Source organism: Astyanax mexicanus, chromosome 24 (genome assembly GCF_023375975.1).
Source record: "Astyanax mexicanus isolate ESR-SI-001 chromosome 24, AstMex3_surface, whole genome shotgun sequence".
Taxonomy (NCBI): domain Eukaryota; kingdom Metazoa; phylum Chordata; class Actinopteri; order Characiformes; family Acestrorhamphidae; genus Astyanax; species Astyanax mexicanus.
In genome coordinates, this window is record NC_064431.1 from 3,105,773 (window position 1) to 3,127,475 (window position 21,703).

The window sequence follows — 21,703 nt, forward strand, 5'->3', positions numbered from 1 at the left end:
ACCAACCGCCAGCCTGCGCAGCCAGACAGCCAGTTAACTAACTAACTAACAGTAGTGGGTTTTATTTACTATATCTTTACATAAAAAGGGGATTTTAATTTAAAATGCATGTACACATCTAATTAATATGATTATATATGTAGGCAATAGGCATTTGAATAATAAAGCTATTAAAATATACTAAAATATACTGAATATTATTGTTGATAAATTATTCTTTATGTTTTTACTGTTGGTTTGTTTTTTGTCTGTGGCTGTGGCTACATTTTTACCCAAATCTAGAGATGAGTAAGGAGCCCTAAGTTGACAGACATCTTGTAAAAAAAAAATAATAATAATATATGGCCATTGTTTATTAAAGTGTGGGAACAAGATAATTAAGTCATGGGGACGACTTTTTTCGCAATGACGTAATTATCTCGTTCTGCAAGAATCTGCAAGAGTGTGATTGCTGGTGGTTTCTGTGGTTGTTGTAATGGTATTCGTGTAACCAAGGCGATTCTAGGTGGTTGCTAATATGCTGCAAAGTGGTTGCTATGGTCCTGGCGATGTTTGCTAAGTTGTTTTTGTGATATTGATGATGAATGCTAAGCTGATGCTAAGTGGTTGCTCAGAAGTTGCAAAGGTGTTGCTATGGTATTGGTTGCAAAGGTGTTGCTACAGTATTTGTGTTGGTTGCTAAGGTCTTCCCAAGTGGTTGCTAAGATGTTAGTAGATGGTTGCTAAGGCATTGCTTTGGTACTGTGTTGGTTCCTAAAGTGTTTCTAGGTGTTAGCTAAGTGGTTGCTATGGTATTGGTGTTGGTTGCAAAGGTGTTACTAAAGGTTGGTTGCTTTGAAGAGTAAATCTACCTAAATCTATAACATACTGCATATTATTGTTGATTAGTTGTTCATTATGTCTTTTCTGTGTTTTCTTTTTCTGTGGTTGTACTGTATGTGTTCCCAAATTGCTTTTGTAATATTTTGCAAGACATATGAAAACATATATGTCGATACATCTAATATAGCTAATCTGACATCTGTCATTGGTCTCCTTAGGTCATCAGCACTCTTCTGTAGATGAACACATGAAACATGAACACATTCACCTGCAGCCTGAACACTCTCCTCTGGTGATCTTCTGCTGCCCCCTGGGGTATTTTTTCTCCAATCTTAACATTGCTCACAGTGTTGTGTTAGAAGCTGTACAAGTAAATGTACAATACATATGCACATACATAGCAAATAGAAAGCAAATGCATTTATAGAGTTTCTGCTAATAAAAAGCAATTTATTATAATTAATTATAATTGTGTTATAAAATATAAATATAAAATTGTTATAAAGTGAATCCATCTAATTTCCTGTTTGACCTGTTAGCCTTTTTATTTATTTTATTTATGTAGTCTTTTTATTATTACTTTTGGCCTTTACCCTTTTAATTATATTTATTTATTTTTTGTTTTATAGTAAAATAATATTATTATAATATTATTATACTGTTAGACTGTAGCTAACAGCGCTAGGAACAACATGGCTGTTCGTTCCTGTGTTGTTTGTGCAAATATCACATCAGTATTATACCATTTACCCAGTAATACAGAGCTAAGAACAAATGGTTAGAATTTGTCTATCGAACTAGTCTATGTTTCAACTGCCTGGGCAGCTCTGCTGGAACTCAGCCAGCCAAATCCTGGGGTGGATTTTTTACGTTCTGGACCTGGACTACCCACCTCTGTGTGTAGGTGAATTTTGTGTTTTACAGAGAATCTAAGACTAGGTCAGTGATTGAAATGCACTTAGCAGGGCATAACACATGTTGTAAAGTAACATATGACATTGCAAAGACTGTTATTATTGTAAAAATGTCTTTATTTTAAAACGTTTCTAACTGTTATCAGTCTCATGCATGTATGGATATTCATGAGCAAGAGCTGAAATCCTATTGTTTCTCCCCTTCAGCTCCTCCACCGGACTAAAGCAGTGTTATATCGAAAATAAAAAGCTCTAATGGCATTTATTCATACTAGAAACCAAAACTAGACATTTTAAAATGAATAAAAAACAATGAAATGAGACCTTTAATTCTCTGGAGTTTAGGGAGCTGCTGTTAAGGGAGCGGCAGGGTGGGGGCGATAGAGATCCGAATTGTGTGGTTTAAATTCAGACAGAGAAGAAGAGAAGCACAACAACTGCGGATCAGTCGCTGGGCGCTTTATTGTGGCAACCTGACTATCAACACAGCACCTCACCAGTATACAGCATAATACAGCATAATATACCATAATATACCATAATACACAGTTACTGAACATTTACTGAGCATTTACTGAACGTTTACTGGTTTACTGAGTTGCTGCTGAGCTCCTTCAGAAGATGAATATCTGCAGAAGTGAATAATGAATCTTGGGTGAGTAGAAACTGCGCTGTACTGCAGAAAAAACTTGCTTTATCTGTATGTTTCCTGCTTAATCTCAGGATACAGCTAGATAAGCCATATACTGTATATTTGTAGTAATGCTGCTGAATACTGAGTAACTGAGTACTGTGACAATTTCAGCCAAGAAACAGCAAATAGGGGTTTAGCTAATAGAGCTGGGAAATATTGTTATAAAGTTATATGATATATTTTCACGATACTATCTGCATTATAGTCTGCTTTTAAAATTACAGTAACCTAATTACTGATAAATGATTAATTTTTTTCTAAATTGTACATTAATATTAAAGAAACCAGAACATTTAAGGGACACGTATGGAATTAACGTTACATATGGATGGTAAGTGGTTTCTAACATGCTGCAAAGTGGTTGCTATGGTATTGGTTGCAAAGGTGTTGCTACAGTATTTGTGTTGGTTGCTAAGATTTTGCCAGGTTTTTGTTTAAGATGTTAGTAGATGGTTGCTAAGGTGTTGCTATTGTACTGATGTTGGATTCTATGGTGATGTTACGTGGTTGCTGAGAAGTTGCAAAGGTGTTGATATGGTAATGGTGTTGGTTGCAAAGGTGTTGCTACAGTATTTGTGTTGGTTGCTAAGGTTTTCCCAGGTTGTTGCTGAGATGTTAGTAGATGGTTGCTAAGGTGTTGCTATTGTACTGGTGTTGGATTCTATGGTGATGTTACGTGGTTGCTGAGAAGTTGCAAAGGTGTTGATATGGTAATGGTGTTGGTTGCAAAGGTGTTGCTAAAGTATTTGTGTTGGATGCTAAGGTGTTGCCAGGTGGTTGCTAAGATGATGCTCTGGTACTGGTGTTGGTTGCTAAAGTGTTGCTAGGTGTTTGCTAAGATGTTGCTCTGGCACTAGTGTTGGTTGCCCAGGTGTGGCATATAGTAAAATGTTGCAATATAGCAGCATGATGACACAAACTGTAATTGTAAGCTAGTTGTTTGTGGCTGGGTTAAAGTTCATTTTATACCCAAAATACCCAAAAGTTAAGAGTAATATAAATTCTTTATCTTAAAAAAATGCTAAAAAACAAGATTAGCTACAGTTATTCCCATATGAAATTGTGCAGGTGTGTTTTGTGGGCTACTTTATTATATGTTATCTAGCTACTACTATTTCATACTGTTCCTAGCTGTTAGCTAATAAAGCTAATCTCACGCCTTCATTGCTTAACTGTGATTGGTTGCTTTAGGTCACTTTTAGATGACATTCTCGTAAAACATACACATCAGTGAGCATGTGACGGTTAATTGTAGTCAGGGTTCTGATCAGTATGTGGCCAAGATAGCAATACACCTGAAATTTACCTGAATAAACCTCATTTCCAGACCACCTCAGCGTAGATTTAATTAGAAGCACCATTGCTATTTAAACAATGCAGGTGAAAGGTGTGAAAATAGACTATTGGCACGTTTTTTTATACATTCTGCACATTGTTGTAGCCCAGATGTTTGATATAATGTTCATAAATTCAGTGGTCTTATTAAATCACAGTCTGAACTCCTTAATCTGAGTACGATACATCTACTGTACCATATGTGTGAGTCCAAATGATGTCAAAGCTGTTGTCTTAAGTAGTTGCATTGATGTGGCCTGGATTAGGGTTAGCCTGATTAGCCTACTCTCCACAGGCCTCTTTCACTCGCAGCTTCTGTCTCCTATGAATAACTACAATATTTCAAAATGTCTGCTCTCTCAAACAGAATGCATGACAAAGATTAGGCCTAGACTTTCAATATGTTTTCCTTTTAATGGTTAAATTCTATATTCAGAATATTATGTTCTCCAGGACTCAAATATCCAGGTCTAAATAACGCAGCATGTTCAACAGCGTCCAGGGACTGCTTTCAATTACTCAGTTCAGCTGTTTATGGTGTACACATTGCTGACACAGGCGTCCAGCGCCATGAGTACAATGTGTAAAAACATTCCCAATAGAATAGGACTCTCTGGAGCAGCTGTACACGAGTTCAAGGTCACCGTGCCCAGTATCTGCCATCATTAGCATGTGGAGTAATAGAACTGAATTCTCTGGAGTGATTTATACTATAGGGATAATTCAGGATCTGTATTTAACCTTACTAATGATATTTTGACTGAATGCAATCAAAATCTCACAGAATATTCCAGCATCAGTGAATGAATGAATGAATGAATGAATGAATGAATGAATGAATGGAGTTCATTGCAAGCCAATGTAAAATTTTAATTCACCTTGTTGGTGTTGTGTTTTTCAGTGATGGTCTTATGTTTGAACTTGAGAATGGGAAACCCAAGCTTGTGTTAGCCAGCTATGGTAAGATATATATTTTTTGTCCTTATACTTTAATATATAATTCAATATTGGCAGATTTGTTGTTAAATATATGTTTTTGATGCATTTGTCCAGATGAGTCTAGGACCGCCAGTAAAGTGGGACACAGTCAGGTAGGTGTTGGGTCAGTGAACATTTACAAAAGAATGCAGGTATAAATTAATTAAAATTAATAAATAAAAAAAAAAGATCATAAGGGTTTTTATATATTCCTTCCATTACGGTTCATGATATCAGTAAACCGTGTAATTAGGAATAATTTTAGTGTATGAAGGACATTTTTCAGCAAGACAATGCAAAATCAAATACTGTCCGCATTAAAAATACCACAGGCATTGTTGTGGTAGAAGATGCTACAGACCTGTCCCTATTAGAAAATGTGTGGCGAACCCTTAAACAATTTGTTAAAAGGTATCCTCAGTGTCAAAACCTCTTTTAAGCGATATATCTCTTGATTTTTTCGATTGTATAAGGTAGACTAATAACATCCAGAAGCTTTCAGTGGGCTGTCCATGTTCAAAAACCATCAAACCTGACTGAACTAGAGATGTTTTGTAAAGAAGAATGGTCCAAAATACCCTCAACCAGAAGCCAGACTCTTATTAAAAGCTATATGAAGCATTTATAGGCTGTTATTTCTGTAAATATATGATCTTCTCAATATTGACTTGAGTTTCTGATGATGTTTCTGTCGGAATACCCAATTTTTTTGATCACCTGCCTAATATAGTTTAAAGAATTACTTTCTGTAAATCCTAAAAAAAAAAAACTATGTTAATCTGCTGTATGATTTAAAGTATTTAACTAAAATTGCTGATCAGCAGAACAACCAATGACTTATAAAGGAAAATCATGAAAATAATCAGGGGTGCCCAAACTTTTTCATACCACTGTATATAGTGATACTTACTGAATTTCTTACTGATTTTCCACTAAAATAACTAACAGGTTTCTCATAAGAACAAAGCACAGAAAAGCACCGTCCCCTCTAAGCAGTGTCCCAAAGAGCCTGAGAGACCCCTGAAAGAGAGGAAGAGTGGAGCAGCTACTCCTGCAGCTACAAACCATGTGGAGAGGCTACCTGCCCACACCAGCAGGAAAACCAAAGTCAAGGTCAGCAAAGACCACCGCAATGTCATCGGGGTGGTCAGAGTGCAGTCAGAGAGCAAAACAAAGACCACTGATGAATCATCCAGAGTCACGGAGAAGACTGTGAAGGAGAGCTTGGTGTGTTTAACACAAGAGCAGCTTCAGCAGATCCTCAACTCCATCAAGACCTCAGGGCAGAATGTCCAAGAAGATTCAAAATCAACCACACATGTTAAAAACGGTAAGTTATTGGCATCAGCAGCCGGAGTCAGAGCGAGCACAATTCTCTCAGGTCAATAAGGTGTCTGTGGGCTGATGTATTAGAGCTGGATATACATCGCTTTGAGACTAGCTAGTGGAGGTGGTCTCGGTCCAGTCCCAAATAAACTCTTGAGTGGTTCACTTGTAGTGAGAATGTGATCTGGTCTCAATATGACCCAGCTATCTATATATATATATATATATATATATATATATATATATATATATATATATATATATATACTCCTTATATATAATTCATTTTATATACTCATTTTATTTAAACAAAACTGCTAATAAGGCGCAGTTTAATTTGATATATTAGCCAGATAACGCTAATTACTACACCTATGAACCAAAGCTGTCTCTGCTGCTCCATGCTGTTTACAGGCATGTCTGTGCTGCGTTCACTACTACTCGACTGTTTACAACGTGTACATCTGCTCTGCACATCCTATTACATGGTGTTCTTTGCTGAAGCAGCTTTAATATGCACAGATATACAGGCTGGAACACAGAATCTTCTCACTATATTTACTTTCTTGCTCCTGTGCCAGACAGCTCTGACCAATCAGAGGAGACGATGTGCTTGCGTGGTCAATTGGTGCGCATTTTGGTGCATTTAGATTTATGCCTGTGTGAAAACAAACCAAACATAGGGAGAAACGCTCCAAATAAACAACTTATCAACGAATTTGGATCATAGAAACCAACTACAGGTGTGAAAACGCACTTAGTCGGAATTAACTGAACTATGGTCCAGTTTATTTGCAGTGTTAAAAACAATATATAGTATAAAAATAGTTTGAATGGCTTGGGTTTTATTTATTAGGTATGGCAGGATATTGTCTCTCGTTAAACAATAAAAGATGAAAAAGAGCCATGGTCCACACTACACACTTTTAATTGCTTATTTTTATTGCATTTTCCAGGAGGACTTGGTGCAAAAGAAGAACATGCTTCCAGTGACCCTGTGAGCAGTGGAGCTGCTGAGCTTCTTCTGGATAGCAGCAATCACAGACACAGAACCGTACAAGAAAGAGGAGGCGATGATAAGTAAGCTAAATAAGAAACAGATAAAGTTGCTGTGGTGTGTGCTGATGTGTTCCAGGACTGTCTGAAATGTTTCTGGCATGATTATGACTATCAAGAATGCTCAACAATGCTTTCACCGCATCTACTGATGAACCTCAGCTCTATCCCAGCATTCCTCAGGCATTCTGAGCCTGGGTAAACAGGGCTGTTTGTGACAACACATCTCAGAGGCTGAGAAGTAGTGGATCTCAAATTCCAGACTAGGATATTTTCACTTTGCATGCTTTTTTTTTGACATAGTAAGACTTGCATAGCAAAAAGAGAGGTAATATTAATGTTAATGTTTCCTTTGGCATACAGAAAGAAAGAGGGAATCACACTTTTAAAATAAAAATGTAATTATTAATAAATTATATATATATATTTTTTTAAATCAGGACATCCCCTCATTTACTACTAGTAGAAAAATAGGCGAAGCACATCATCTGCAGATGATTAGAACATACTAGTGCACCTCAAAAAAGTGCAGAATGTGAAACTCATATATTATATAGATGTATTTCACACAGAGTGATCTATTTTAAGCATTTGTTTATTTTATTGTGGATGATTATGGCTTACAGCCAATGAAAACCCAAAAATCAGTTTCCAAAATCAATGATGGTTTGGAGATGACATGGCTCTAAATCAGGGGTGTCAAACTCATTTTGGCCGAGGGCCACATTGGCATATTGGCTGTCCTCTGAGGGCCAGATGTAACTTATAAATGTAATAAAATGTAACCAAATGTAATATAAAATGAATGTAATTACTCTTTAATGTTAAATAACTCTAAATGGGAAAAATGTTTGCTTGTTGCTCTATTAACATAAATCCTTTTAATTTGTCATGTTATGAAATCCAAAAACTCCATCAATCAAGAACCAAACTATTCAAGTGAATAGAAATGACATAAAATACAAGTTATATTAACTTTGATCAAAACGTTTGATACTGAAATAAGGCTTAATAAATATAAAATCAAAAATTGTGAGCTGTTAAGAATATGTGATAGATTTAGCATTTCCTCAGATTTAGCAGTTCCTCATCCAACCACTAGTGGGAGCTGCAGCAGCAGCACAAGCCCCCGCTGTCTTCACTGAGTCAGAGCTACAGCCCAGCCACGGGCTACAGGCTCAGCTCAGCCAGTCTGGAGCGTTTTTAAAACATTTTAAGTTCTTCTGTGTAGGAAATAAAGGTTTTAACCCCACTAACCGGATAATACAGCTCTCTACAGCTCATCTTTCAGCACAAGCAGCTAACAGCAGCAGTTCAGAGCAGCGTCACGGAGTCACTGCTCGGATTAACGTTACATTATAAACAGGTCAGTTAGCGCGCTGCTAACCTCAGAATGTTTATAACTACGGAGTTTAGTGCACACACCACGGCTGCAGGGTTAGACTGTTGAAGGCTACTGAAGACTATAAAAGGCTATTGGAGGTTATTGAAAGGGTTATTGGAGCAGAAATCAGTACAGGCTGGTTAGATAAGTGATTCACGTCTTCGTCCTTCGCTGCGGTGAAACTGAATAGCGCTGACACAGTGATGTTTATTAAAATCATTAAAACAGATTTTGTCAGCTATTGTCTTATAAATATTTACACATAACTTATATCTCTTCTAAAAAGCGTTTATTTTGGTCAGTAACACTCTTCGTAACACAAAAGGCATACCATTCTTTCGCCTTGAAGCACAGCCGTCCGTCTGAATCAGCTTCTCTTTTTCTGGACATTATGGGATAAACATTTCACCCGCGAAGTTACGCCTTCCCTCCGGCAGGGTTTCCACATCAATGACTACACTGCCGTGTAGTGGCAGTAAGCCGTAACTTCGCGGGTAATACAATCGACAAGCATTGTGGGAAACGTAGTTTTTGGTCAAAGCACGCTTCTGATCCATTTATTATAGACACTAAGATCTTACAAGCTCTCGCGGGCCACATAAAAGGACGTGGCGGGCCACATTTGGCCCGCGGGCCTTGTGTTTGACACATGTGCTCTAAATGGTGGAAACTTCACACTAGACCTCGAGCAGTTTGGACTGTGTGTCTCTCCACTCTTCCTCCAGACTCTGATCCCTTAATTTACAAATAAAATGTAAAATTTACTGATGATCAGTGATGATTTGTTTGGAGAGTCATGTCTGTCATCTGCTGGTGTTGATCCACTGTGTTTTATTATTAAGTTTAAACTCAGTGCAGTTTTGTTTTCCCACTAAATCTTACAGCACTTCATATCTTACAGCTTCCCTCTGCTGCTGACAACTTTTATGGAGATGCGGATTTCATTTTCCAGCAGGATTTGGCACACTGCCAAAATTACCAATCGATTTTTTATAATATTCTAATCTTCTGAGAGACAGATTTTTGGGTTTTGTTCGGCTGTAAGTTATAATCATCAAAAATGAAAGAAATAAACGCTTAAAATAGATCACTCTGTGTTTAATACATCTATATAATATCACATTTTTTTACATTTTGAATTACTGAAATAAAGTAACTTTTCAATGATATTTTAACTGATTTTGAGTTTTCCCATTGATTGATGGTGATGTTTGACTTGCAACTTCAACTGTTTGCCCTTTCTTTCTTCTCTCAATCCAGAAAACCATTAAATTCCACGGCTGGATCAGGACTGTTCAGTACTTTAGGAGAACGAGAGCGAGAGAGAGAAGCACTGGAGGCCAAAAGGGCACAATGGAGGAGAGAGCTAGGTATTAAAGCGCTGGTAGTGTCTGATTGCACAATCAATACTCGAGGCCTTTGTGTAGAGACTGACGGGCCATTCAATATTAACGCTGTGTATTGTAGGAAGCGCAGGAGGCTGAAGTGCCTGAGATGGATTGGTTGTTGATGTTGGGTTCAGATGGTGTGATGTGGTTCAGTGCGTGTTTTCTGTTCGTGTACAGATGAGCAGATGGCTCTTAAAAAGCAGCAGAAAGTGAAGACGGGGAGTACGCTTCAGAGTGAGCCTTCCGAGGGACCAAGATCAAGTGACCAGCCTTCAGCGGTAAGGCAATAGGACTGTCCCTTTTACTCTGCTTATGAATTTTACAGTATATTTAAGATATAATGGGGAATACATAGTTAAATTAATTGAGGGTTGTTTTACTGCAAGCAGAATCCGTATTTTAGTAATTACATTATTTTAAACTGTAACATACTGTAACATGTCATCCCTGGTTAAGCTGGTTCAGCAGCATACAGTGTAAGTTTTTGATAATTGAGCTGGACTACAGGCATGTGATCAACCTGATCAAGCTTAAACTGCCAGTGTAAGACCATGCTCGACTATGGTGGTCCACCAGCATGATCAGTATCAGTATTTTTGACCCAACTAACAAATACATTTATTTTTAATTGAGCTAAACTGCTATTAGATTAAACTGAGGCGCAGTTTAATCTGATATATTAACCAGATAATATACTGCTGCTCCATGCTGTTTACACACTTGTGTACAATATGTGCAGTGTGCACTGCTCACACTCCGTTTAATACATCTGTGCTGCACGTCATATTAAAAACACTGTGTTTAAAAGCACAGTGCAATTTTGTGTTTAAAAGCAGCTTCACACTTATATACATGCTGAAACACAGAATCTTATTGCTAAATTTGCTTTCTTGCTCCTGCGCCAGGCAGCTTTAACCAATCAGAGGAGACGATGTGCTCGCGTGGTTTATTGGTGCTTATTTTGGTGCGTTTAGATTTATATATGCCTTTGTGAAACCAAACCAAACAAAACCAAACAGAGGGAGAAATGCTCCAAATAAACAAACTCGTCAACTGAACCGGATCATAGAAACGTTCACAACTAAAGGTGTTAAAATACTATTTTATATTCAGCTAATTAAGTTCTGAATTAGAAATCCTTACAACCAAGCTGAGAAAAGTTTTTTTTTTTTTAATCCAATTTATCATGCATTCTTTATTCCAGCGTCCCACGTTGGCTTTATCTCCCCTCAAACATACAAATATATTATAGTATTTTAATTTACACCCCTAATATAAATATAATGGTATTTTACATTTCTTACATTTATTCTTTAATTTACATTTAAATTTTCACAAAAAAAAAAAAAAACGTATTAATTACTAATTATGCTCTTCTCTAGGTGCAGGATGACAGAGTAACAAGGACGTCCACTAATGGCAATCCAGCATCTTCACAAACCCACAGCAGCCAGAGGAATCTTCCCTCTGCTACCCGCTCAGCCTTCATACTGGGGGTAATGTAACACCTTACTGTATATGGACAAAAGTATTGGGACATTCCAATATTCCAGAAGGATATTAAAAAAGTTTAACCTGCTGTGCTTGTAGGAACTGTCTGTACTGTCCATGGAAAGATTTTTTTTTTTAGTAGATTTTGACTGTTATTGAGGGCAGGTTAGGAATGATTGTGTATTTCATATCTCTTCAGGAGGCCACTCCATTGGAGAATGCCTTTACCGAAGAAAAGAAGCATCAGCAGAGGCGCTGGCTACAGGACCTGGAGCAGCAGAGAGAGGAAGCCAAACTCAGGAAGAAGCTGGAGAAGCAGAGCCAGAACCAGGTACAAAGGTCTAGCATGTTTCTGGGATTTCCTGACTTACATACAATAAACAGCTGATCAGAATGGAGAGATTTTGAGCAGGGAAACCACCAGACTGTGCAGGACACCAGAACACCAGCCCTACAAGCTATACTTGTCTAGTATCCCATTTTGACCAGGAAACTACCGTATTTTACCCGTTTCCCACCGTCCCCACATTTTTTTTTTTTCCATAAATTTCCTGTATTATATTACAATAATAATTAAAAAATAAATTCTTGTGTATCAAGCTGCCGGTGCTCAGAGGGAGCATAATTGGCCCTGCTCCCTCCGGGTGGGTAGATGGCGCTCTCTCCCCACATCACTTCTAGGGTAATGCCCGCAGCACAGGGCGTCTGTGAGCTGATGTACCAGAGCCGAGTCGCTGCGCTTTCCTCAGAGCGCGCTGTGATGCTGCTCGGCAATGCTACAACATCAGCAGCAGCTCGAAAAGAAGCGGTGGCTGACTTCACATGTATCGGAGGAAGCATGTGCTAGTCTTCACTCTCCTGGTGTGTTGGGGCATCACTAGTGATAGGGGGAGTCCTAGTGAGTGGGTTGGGTAATTGGCCGTGTAAATTGGGGAGAAAATGGGAAAAAATTAGAAAATAAATAAATAAATAAATAAATACCTTGTCTTTATCTTGTCTAGACTGAGGACCACGAGCGCTGGGCAATGCACTTCGAATCCTTTCAGAGGCGTCTCGTTCCCCAGCCGCCCACGGCTCCGCCCTCAGAGCGAGGAGAGATGGACGTGGGCAGTTCCCTCTCTCATCACCGCTCACCCTCGGGAGTGCTGTCCACAGCCACGTTCGGAGGAGACAGTCCGGGCAGGGCCAGTGTGGACACCACGCAGGGCTTTCAGCAGAAATCCAGGTCCGTTGTAAGATGATGAAAAGCAAATACCGGACGGGATTAGTTTCTCAGGAAAACGTCTGTGAAAAATATTTCACACTTCTACTCGGTGATAAAAGTCCTGCATCCGGACTGCAATTGAAAAAACAAACAGGAGGACCAGTGATTTTTTTTGGGGCTTTCTTAGTCACATGACATCATGTTCAGTAGCTCCTCCATTTCCACTCACTGTTATGTTTTTTACGTGCATCTCTGTGGAAACGAGCGCTCAAAGTGTAATTACGGTGCGCGGCAGAGGACAAATAGCTATTTTATTTAACACTAAGAGACGAAACTCAGAGAGGTGCGTCCGGACGGGACTAAAATTATCAGAGGACCACGAAGTTCAGAGAAAAACAAGCACTATCCGGACGGGATGATTAGTTCCTCAGGTGGTCCTGGGGTAATTTTCTCTTTTATTGGGTTTTTTTTATCCTCTGGGATTTTAATCCCCTCCAGAACGACCATGTTCATATTTTTCTCAGACGTCCTCTGAGAAAATTACATGCTGAATTATCTACTGTTTTTATGAGCTGAACTCCATGGTCCTCCATGGTAATTTTAGTTCCGTCCGGACGCACATCTCTGAGTTTTGTCTCCTCGCCTTTATTAAAATAGGTATTTGTTCACTGCCGCGCACTTTAATTACACTTTGTGCGCTTGGGCGTTTCCACGGAGATCCATGTACAAACACAACAGCGAGTGGAAATGGAGGAGCTACTGAACACTGTCATGTGACTGAGAAATAAATAAATAAAAAAACTCACTGGTCCTCCTGTTTTTTCAACTGCAGTCCAGATGCAGGAGTTTTATCACTGAGTAGAAGTATGAAATATTTTCCACAGGCTTAAGATAAAGGTCTATAATCGATTGATGACCTACTGCTGGATCTTCTGTTTCAGTTATTTGCGCACCATGACTGCTCTGTTAGATCCCAGCCAGATCGAGGAACGAGAGAGGAAGCGTATCAAACAGCTGGAACATCAGGTAGGATTTACAATCTGTGATTTATTGTAATGGGAGTCTGTTAGATGCATTGGGGATATGAATTCATCTGTTCATCCATCTCATTCTAAAACCTTTTCTAGAAAGTTTTTATTTTATTAACAATGCAGATATTAATGTTCTAACGTTAGGAAACAAAAGTGTTTGGAATACTAGTATAAATAAATAAAAAAAATCCATCTCTTCTCTTCCTCCTTCCATCCATCCAATAATTCATCCATCCATTCATATATCATTTTAGAACAATGACTTAAATTATTTAATCAGTAGTATAAAATAAACTTCCATCCATCCATATATATCTATTTACTGTCATTTCATCCAGCTTTCTCCCTTCTGTCCGTTCATCTATCTATCTATCTATCTATCTATCTATCTATCTATCTATCTATCTATCTATCTATCTATCTATCTATCTTTCTTTTCTTCCTTCTTTCGTCACCCATTATTTATTTATTTCATCCATCTTTCTTCTTTTTTCCCTCCATCCATCAATGTCTTTCATTATCAATCCATCCTTCATTCCCTCCATCCTTCCTTATTAACATTCATCTACCTTCCATTAATTTCTTTCTTCTTTCCTTTCCTACTTTCCTTCATACCTTTAAACCATTTGTCTTCCTTTATTCTATCTCTTTCTTTCCTTCATCCATTACTTCCTTACATCTTTTTCTTCCTTCCTTTCTTCTGTTACCTGTCTCCATTCAAATTTTCCTTCCTTTTATACTTTTTTTCTTCCTTTATCCTTTATTTATTTACTAACTTCCCTTCCTTTATTCCTTCTCTTCATATCTTTCATCTCTCCTTCAGGGTTTATATACAGTAGCAGTAAAAGAGTTAATAGTAAATCCTCAGTAAGGATTAAACTGGTATAAAGCTGATGTATCTGTAGATATAATGATAGATATAATGTTTGAGCTCTGCTGGTTGTGTTTGTGTCAGCGAGCTATCGAGGCTCAGGTAGAAGAGAGGAGGCATCAGAAAGAGAGGGAGGAGGCGGAGCGGCGGGCGCAGGAGCTGCAGGAGGAGCGGAAGGTGGCGAGAGAGAGGGAGCTTCTCCAGCAGCAGCATCTAATGGACACGCAGCGGCAGAGACAGAAAGAGGTAGAAGACTGCTGATCTAATCCCATTTTTAAGATGGAAGGATTCTTGAATTGGATTCTTTTTATTGTTTTTTTGCATAATATAATATACACAAACATTTGAGAAAACAAGTAGAATAGAGAAAAAAACAAACATCCCCCCAGAACCAAAAAAAAGAAAAGAAAAATAAAAATAGGTCTACAATCTTAATCCCTTACTTACCACATCGCATCAATCTTGAACTTGTATCTGTTTATCTTCACAAGTAAACAGATAATATAAAAGATAATATATATATATAAATATATATATATAAAGTATAAAATTGAACATTAATTAGTTTCCAAACTGGGAAATTATCAGACGACTAATCCACAGAGGCCATATATATATATATATATATATATATTTATGTTTCTTCAGTCCGTCCATTTTTTCTCCCTTCTGTCCGTTCCTCTACCCATCTGCCTTTCTTTTATCCATTTATTCCTTTTTTTTTTTCTTTCATCATCCATCACTTCTTTCCTACCCTCCATCTCTTTCTTTTTTCCTGGCACAACCAAGTTATTCGAATTTTCTTTTTCACACGGGGAGAGGTTGGTTTAAATATATATATTTTTTAATAAATAAAATTATCATTTTAAAACTGCTTTTTTTTCTCATTAACTCAAGTTATACTTGTCTGATATTAACGGATATTAATGAATGCATGAATCTTCTGTGTTTGGTTCTTCAGGATCTGCAGTCCCGTAAAGCAGAAGAGCTGTACCTGAGTGTGCAGAGAGCTCAGGAGGAAGCTCAGAAAGACCGACACCAGCAGAGGATCCGAGACCTGGCCAGGAAGGGCCACGACGTCTCCAACCTGCTGAGGAGACTGGAGCCCGCCCCGCCCGCACAGCGTAAACACACTGATTACATTTATTTATTCATAAACTAAACGTTTTACTGTGATCTTAAATACAGAATCAGTTATACATACGTCTCTCTGATTCGTCCACATGTTACAGCTGTCAGTGGTTCAAGTCTAGGGGGCGTGGCCACAGAGGACCCGGCACAGAGAGTGGAGGCTCCCGGCACTGCGAGACGAGACATGGCGGTTCAGACAGGTGATATATCACAGTGTTACATTACACATGTAGCTTATTATTATTATTATTATTATTATTATATTAACATGTCTTTCTGTATGTCTGGAGTTTCATTAGTATTACTGGATTTCTGAACAGCTGCGCGAATAAAAAACATTTATTAAAATTATGTTAAAATAGGTTATTAAAGAGAGCTAACTATCAAGCTAACTGGATACCAGCCTTTTACACCATTTTGATTTAATTGATTTAGTTTTAGCATTTATTTTTTAATTCTGTTCTTTTTAATCCAGTACTTTTTATTGGCAGATATTTTATAGTTGTTTATACTTTTTTTTTTTGTTTTATATACTTTTAAAATAAATGTCAGTTTTGTTCTGCCAGTGTTTTTAGTCCCCTATACTAAATATAATGAAATTAAATAGATTACATAATAATTATTGATTATATTTTTTATTGTTATGCATTATTTTTTTATTTTTTACCAAGACATTTTACAATATATACATATCAATATTCTTATGTTTACATATCTTTGTATTCACACATTATATAATTATATAATGTATAAAAAACATTGCATACATTTTTTTGTTATTGTTGTTTTTGCTTCATACTGTGTGGATATATAATTGGGTATACACACTTATGCAATATTATCACTATTATTATGGGGTACATATAATCTTATTTAAATGTTTATTGCAATTAGTGTACCTGTGTTCGATTATTGCTATTATGTGGTAATATTTCTTGTTATTACTGTTGTTATTATTAGTATTAATATTATTAAATAATAAAAAAAATGTACAATGTTTTTTTACTAAATAATAATAAAATAATAATAATAATACTAATGTATTTACATATCATTATATTCACACTTTATTATATAATATATAAAAAGAAATACTACAAACAATAACTAATTTCTAGATATTGTTTTTGTTGAGCTTACTACTGTGTGGATATATATACATATTTATATTTATTTATTTATATTTACAGCATATTTATATTTTATATATTTTTTTTTTCACACTTTCATTATTATTTTTTTATTATTATTGGCAAAGTAAAAAGTAAAAGGTTTTTCAGTTTTTACAGTGCTTTGCTTTTTTTTTTTTTTTACACATCAGTGCATTCACATATTATTATATAATACTTAAAACAATTAATTATTGTTTTTCTTTATGATGCTTACAACTTATTAATTATTGTTTTTGTTGTTAAAGATGTCTTATTTTTATTATAAAAAAGAAATAACTGCTTTTACAGTGTTTTACTTCTTCTTCTTCTTCTTCTTCTTCTTCTTCTTATTATTATTATTATTACATGTTATCTTCACACTGCTCTTTATTGCAGAGGTCAGTGAGGTCAGCTCAGCTGGATCAGGAATGGCTGATATGGGTGTTCATCCCAGCAGTGATCATCGAGCTCCGTCCGCTCCGGCTCCTCCCAACCTGAAGAGATCCCGGCGGGACGTCCGTCTGTCTGAGAGGAACGGGGGGAAGGAGAACGTGTTCCTGGCTCTGAAGGAGGCGGACCCGTACGAGGCGTACGCTCGAACCGACAGACCCCACCCACAGCAGCCGGGCAGGAAGCCGGAGTGGAACACCCACAGACCCAGTAAACCCTTCATCCCAGCATCAGAGCGCTACCCCAGTGGCCTGCAGCGCCACCGGCAGGAGAGCAGGATGCGGCGCCAGATGGAGCTCCTGACTTTAGTGGAGAGGAACACCTTCTCCAGAACCTCTCAGCAGCAGGATCCTCCCACACACTCCGTAAACCCCTCCCACCCTCCGCCGCCTCAGGACCCGGCTCATAGAAAAGTGAGGAAAGAGTGGGGATTTTGCCTAGTGTTGTGTCCCGTGACTTTTGCCATGTCCCACGAAAGATAAAGAATGACGCTTGTTTGAACGCATGGACAATTATAGCCAGAAGCAACAGGTCACAATCATTACACACACACGTCACATCAGTCACATAGTTCAGTGTTCTCTAGCTTCAGTGGGAGATGGCAAAAGTCATGGAACACAGTACTACACAGTTCCCAAAATGTCCCATGACATTTGGCATATAATGTAGTGTAGAATGTACAGGAAACTGGATAATGGATATATATTTTATATATTTTATATTTCTGCATTTTTCAGGGGGAGGATCCACAAAGAAGACCATCCACCTCCAACACAGGACACAGGTAATCAGATAAACTACATGATTATATGTGTGTGTGTATTTTTAGCATAACTTTTAATGCAATGATGGAAAATACACGATTATTATATATTGAATCAGTGTTGTGTATTTTAGCTTAATGGTGACTGAAAGTTTGGGAAGTCTGTAGAATTTTCTGTATTTCTGCATAAATATGACCTAAAAAATAACATCAGATTTTTACACAAGTCCTAAAAGTAGAAAAAGAAAAGCCAGTTAAACAAATTATTACCTCCTTCATCTATTTATTGAGGCAAAAGATGCAATATTATTATTTATATTTGTGAGTTGTAAAAGTATGTGAGGCTTTGCTTTCAGTATCTGGTATAACAACCCCCGCTCCCAAAGACTTTGACTTGGCCCCATTCCAAAACATTAACTTTATTTATTTATTTTTTTAAACCATTCTTTGGTAGAACGACTTGTGTGCTTAGGTCATTTTCTTGCTGCATTGGCCCACTTTCTGTAAAGATTTAGTTACGGTAGTTAGTTATGGTTAATTCCCGGTCATGCAGCTTGTCATCAGCTGCCAGAGCCCTGAGAGAGCACAGTTGCCCTTGCTCTTTTTGGGTGGGAACACCTCCTAGGGTGATGTGGATCAGCACAAGGCTGCGTCTGTGAGCTAATGTATCAGAACCGAGTCGATGTGATGCTACTCTGCAATGCTGCATCAGCAGCAGCTCAAAAAAGAGGCAGAGTCTGACTTCACATGTATTGGAGGAGGCATGTCTTTATGCTCCTGGTGCTGGGGCATCATTAGTGACACTAAATAGCTGCTACACTTCTGAGTGGGTGGGACAATTGGCCTAGATAAATTGGGAGAAAAATGGTATATAAAAAAAAGGATTTAATTGGTGTGTGGCTTTTTCTTTTTAGTTTTACGAAAATTATTGAAATGAAATGAAATGATATTTAAATGAAAATCATTTATATGGTTAAAATGGGTATTTTTTATGGCAAAAGTGCTTCAAATTTGCATCTACTTTTCCTTACTTCCCTGCTCCCCTTTTTATATTGTGTGTTTTTATCTTGTTATCTATTTCATTAATACTATATTTAATTCCTATACTATTTCCTCTACATAACAACTAGGAACTAGAATTTAAAATCACAATTTTAAATCACCTCATGAAGCACATGTGATGGGAATGACAAAGTCTGCATGAATCCTGTTGTTTTAAGTAATAATTTAAAATATTTTTAAAAATAGACATCTTTCTTGTCTTTTTTTTTTTTTTACTGCATTGTCAAATAATTGGATCGAACCTCAAAATCAATTTACTCGGGAGTAAAAAATGAGATCAGGTCGTCCCTAGTTTTTACTTTAAGAAGAAAATGATCCAGAATCTTATTTCTGACCACCTGAACACTCACTCTGTTTCCGTCTCTCTCCAGCAGAGGGCCCTCTCCCCCCGTCCCTGCCCTGAAACACAGACCCCAGCAGATCCAGCAGCCAGAAGATCCTGAAGGAGCTTCAGAGATCACAGACTGGCCTCCATCCTCCGACTACATCCCGTACGTCCGCACTGACGAGGTGTACCACCTGGACCCCCTCGCCCCCATCTCCAGACCCACCACCCGCGAGGCCCCACCTAGAACACACGCAGGTACAGCACTAACAGCAGTGAAGAAGAATCTAACAGTGTGCTGCTCACCATAATCTTCACCAGAACTGATGTTTTAATTATATCTTATGTTTAATTAGATGTAATCGGCAGCAGACAGCCCACCCCTGTGGTCCAGCGGGACCCTCTACTCCACCCAGAGCTGCTGAAGAGCACAGAGAGGCAGCAGGCCATTCTCAAAGGCTTATCTGAACTCAGACAGGTAATATTCAAAATACCCTTTAAATATTTAAAATACCTGGAACATTTTGCCACACGTTCTAATCAGGAAGTATAGAATAAATAAACAAATTGATAAGAGCCTCCTATTGGATAATAATTACTGCATGGATGATTGTGCAGTAATTGGCAACACATTTACTGTATTTTTCGCAGCTAAAATCCGTTAATTTTTCCAAAAATCCCTAGTGCTCCTTATAATCCGCTGCTTCTTATGTATGAATTCTATCAGTCAGGTATTAAGGAGCAGTAAAGCCACTTTGCTGAAGTACAGAGTTATACAGGAGTTTCAGTTTAGTTCTCCAGCACTAAGGCTGGAGCAGTATTAGCATTACCCGCTAACCACTCTAAGCTCTTTCACTGTTCAGAGGCAAGTATATTGTACTCTAGCTTTAAGCGTTTACTGTACAAACCTCTAGCTAACGTGTTTTGGCTTACTGCAACACTCAGGGTTTCCTCAGTTTAGCCCTGTCAGACGGCATTAGCTGCTAATCGCTGCTAGCCGATAATGCAAATGCTGCTGGACCAAGCCTTAGAGGAACTCTGTAAATTGATGCTTACTGTAAATAAACAGAAGCGCTTTACTCACCCAAATAAACAGTTTTCATGAGAAAAATCTGTGTAGATTAACATCCAGCGCTCATTTGACTGGAAATATTGATATATATTTTTTAAGAATTACAGTTTTGTTTACTAAGCTTTTCAGGGCTCGCCTAGGAACTAAACTGCTGTGAAGCCGGTTAAGAAAACTTTTTCACTTATCAGTTGTAAAAATTGATAGCTTAGAAAGGAACTGAGTCTTTTTATGCATCCTTCATTTCTTAGTTTATAAAACATGAAATTAATCCTTTAATCAGAAAGAATTCTAACTGAAATCAGCACTATTTGTTATATTAATTCTATTATACAATCTAATGCCATTTTTTCAATTTTTGGTTAGGGCCTCCTGCAGAAACAGCGAGAGCTGGAGAGCAGCCTGAACCCGTTATTAGCGGGACAGAGCAGAACCCACTCACCAGCGTTCCAGCCAATGTGAGAGATTACACTCAGTACCTCAGCACTTTACCCTCTCAGCTCCTACAGAGAATCACTAATACATCACAACTGAAGAACCTAAAGAGTCATTTCTGCAGTCAGAAACTGAACACTGAACTGATTCAGATCCGTCCGGCGCTTTTTCCTCCTTCCTCTCTGTTCTGAACAGTATTCGTGTATTTGTGTTGTTCCTCGATGTATTGAATGTAGAGGGATGTGGTCATTAGGGGGTTAATTTTATTGATTTATGGTATTATTTATTGGGTTGCTGATCTCGACTCAAGTTCACTTGAACTGAATCTTTGACTTGACAATGTGAATCTTTAACCAGCTACCTTAAAGTTTTGATGTGAAATAAAGTATTTTGGATTTTCTTACGTTTTTTATGTATTGATTGGTATATTAAAGTGGCGTTTACTTTGTGAAGATTTGTACATGAAGATTGGGATAATATTTTACACTTTTTTTAGGCAGAATTTGCCAAATATCTGGGAGTATACCAGAGGAAACAGGTAGTGTGAATGTACCGTATTTTTCACACTATACTAGACGAGTATATCGGACTGTAACTGCTGCTTACCCGGGCTAGCACTGCTGGAGCAGTATTAACATTACCAGCTAACCGTGCTAAGCACTAGCTCTTTCTCAGTTTAGAGGTATTAGAGTATATTGGACTGTAGTCTGCTTGTTTGCGGTGTTAAAACAAGCTACGATGGACGAACCGTTAGCTAATAGGACCCTGGCTTACCAGAACACTCATGGTTTCAGTTAGTCGCTAAATGCTAATGCTATTGCTG

At 37.8% G+C, this 21,703-nt stretch overlaps 1 protein-coding gene across 2 annotated transcripts; it reads left to right on the top strand.

The window, feature by feature from the left end:
- Positions 1–2,146: 2,146 nt before the first annotated feature.
- On the top strand, positions 2,147–21,283 carry ccdc66 (coiled-coil domain containing 66). 2 transcript variants are annotated; one of them, XM_049471882.1, is made up of 19 exons: positions 2,147–2,391; positions 4,667–4,725; positions 4,819–4,856; positions 5,692–6,073; positions 7,026–7,149; positions 9,770–9,879; positions 10,075–10,175; positions 11,280–11,393; positions 11,588–11,719; positions 12,390–12,613; positions 13,534–13,618; positions 14,579–14,740; positions 15,456–15,618; positions 15,727–15,825; positions 17,173–17,639; positions 17,964–18,010; positions 19,423–19,634; positions 19,733–19,854; positions 20,812–21,283. In XM_049471882.1, the coding sequence occupies exons 1-19, from the start codon at positions 2,381–2,383 to the stop codon at positions 20,905–20,907; spliced, it is 2,748 nt and encodes a 915-aa protein (XP_049327839.1). In that variant the 5' UTR covers positions 2,147–2,380; the 3' UTR covers positions 20,908–21,283. The 2 variants fall into 2 exon arrangements, with proteins under 2 accessions (XP_049327839.1, XP_049327840.1); XM_049471883.1 differs by having other exon boundaries at positions 19,426–19,634.
- Positions 21,284–21,703: the final 420 nt, after the last annotated feature.

Coding starts and splice junctions, on each gene's coding strand:
- ccdc66 (XM_049471882.1), top strand. Junction 9,880..10,074: donor ACAATGGAGGAGAGAGCTAG/GTATTAAAGCGC, acceptor GTTCGTGTACAG/ATGAGCAGATGGCTCTTAAA. Junction 11,394..11,587: donor GCTCAGCCTTCATACTGGGG/GTAATGTAACAC, acceptor ATATCTCTTCAG/GAGGCCACTCCATTGGAGAA.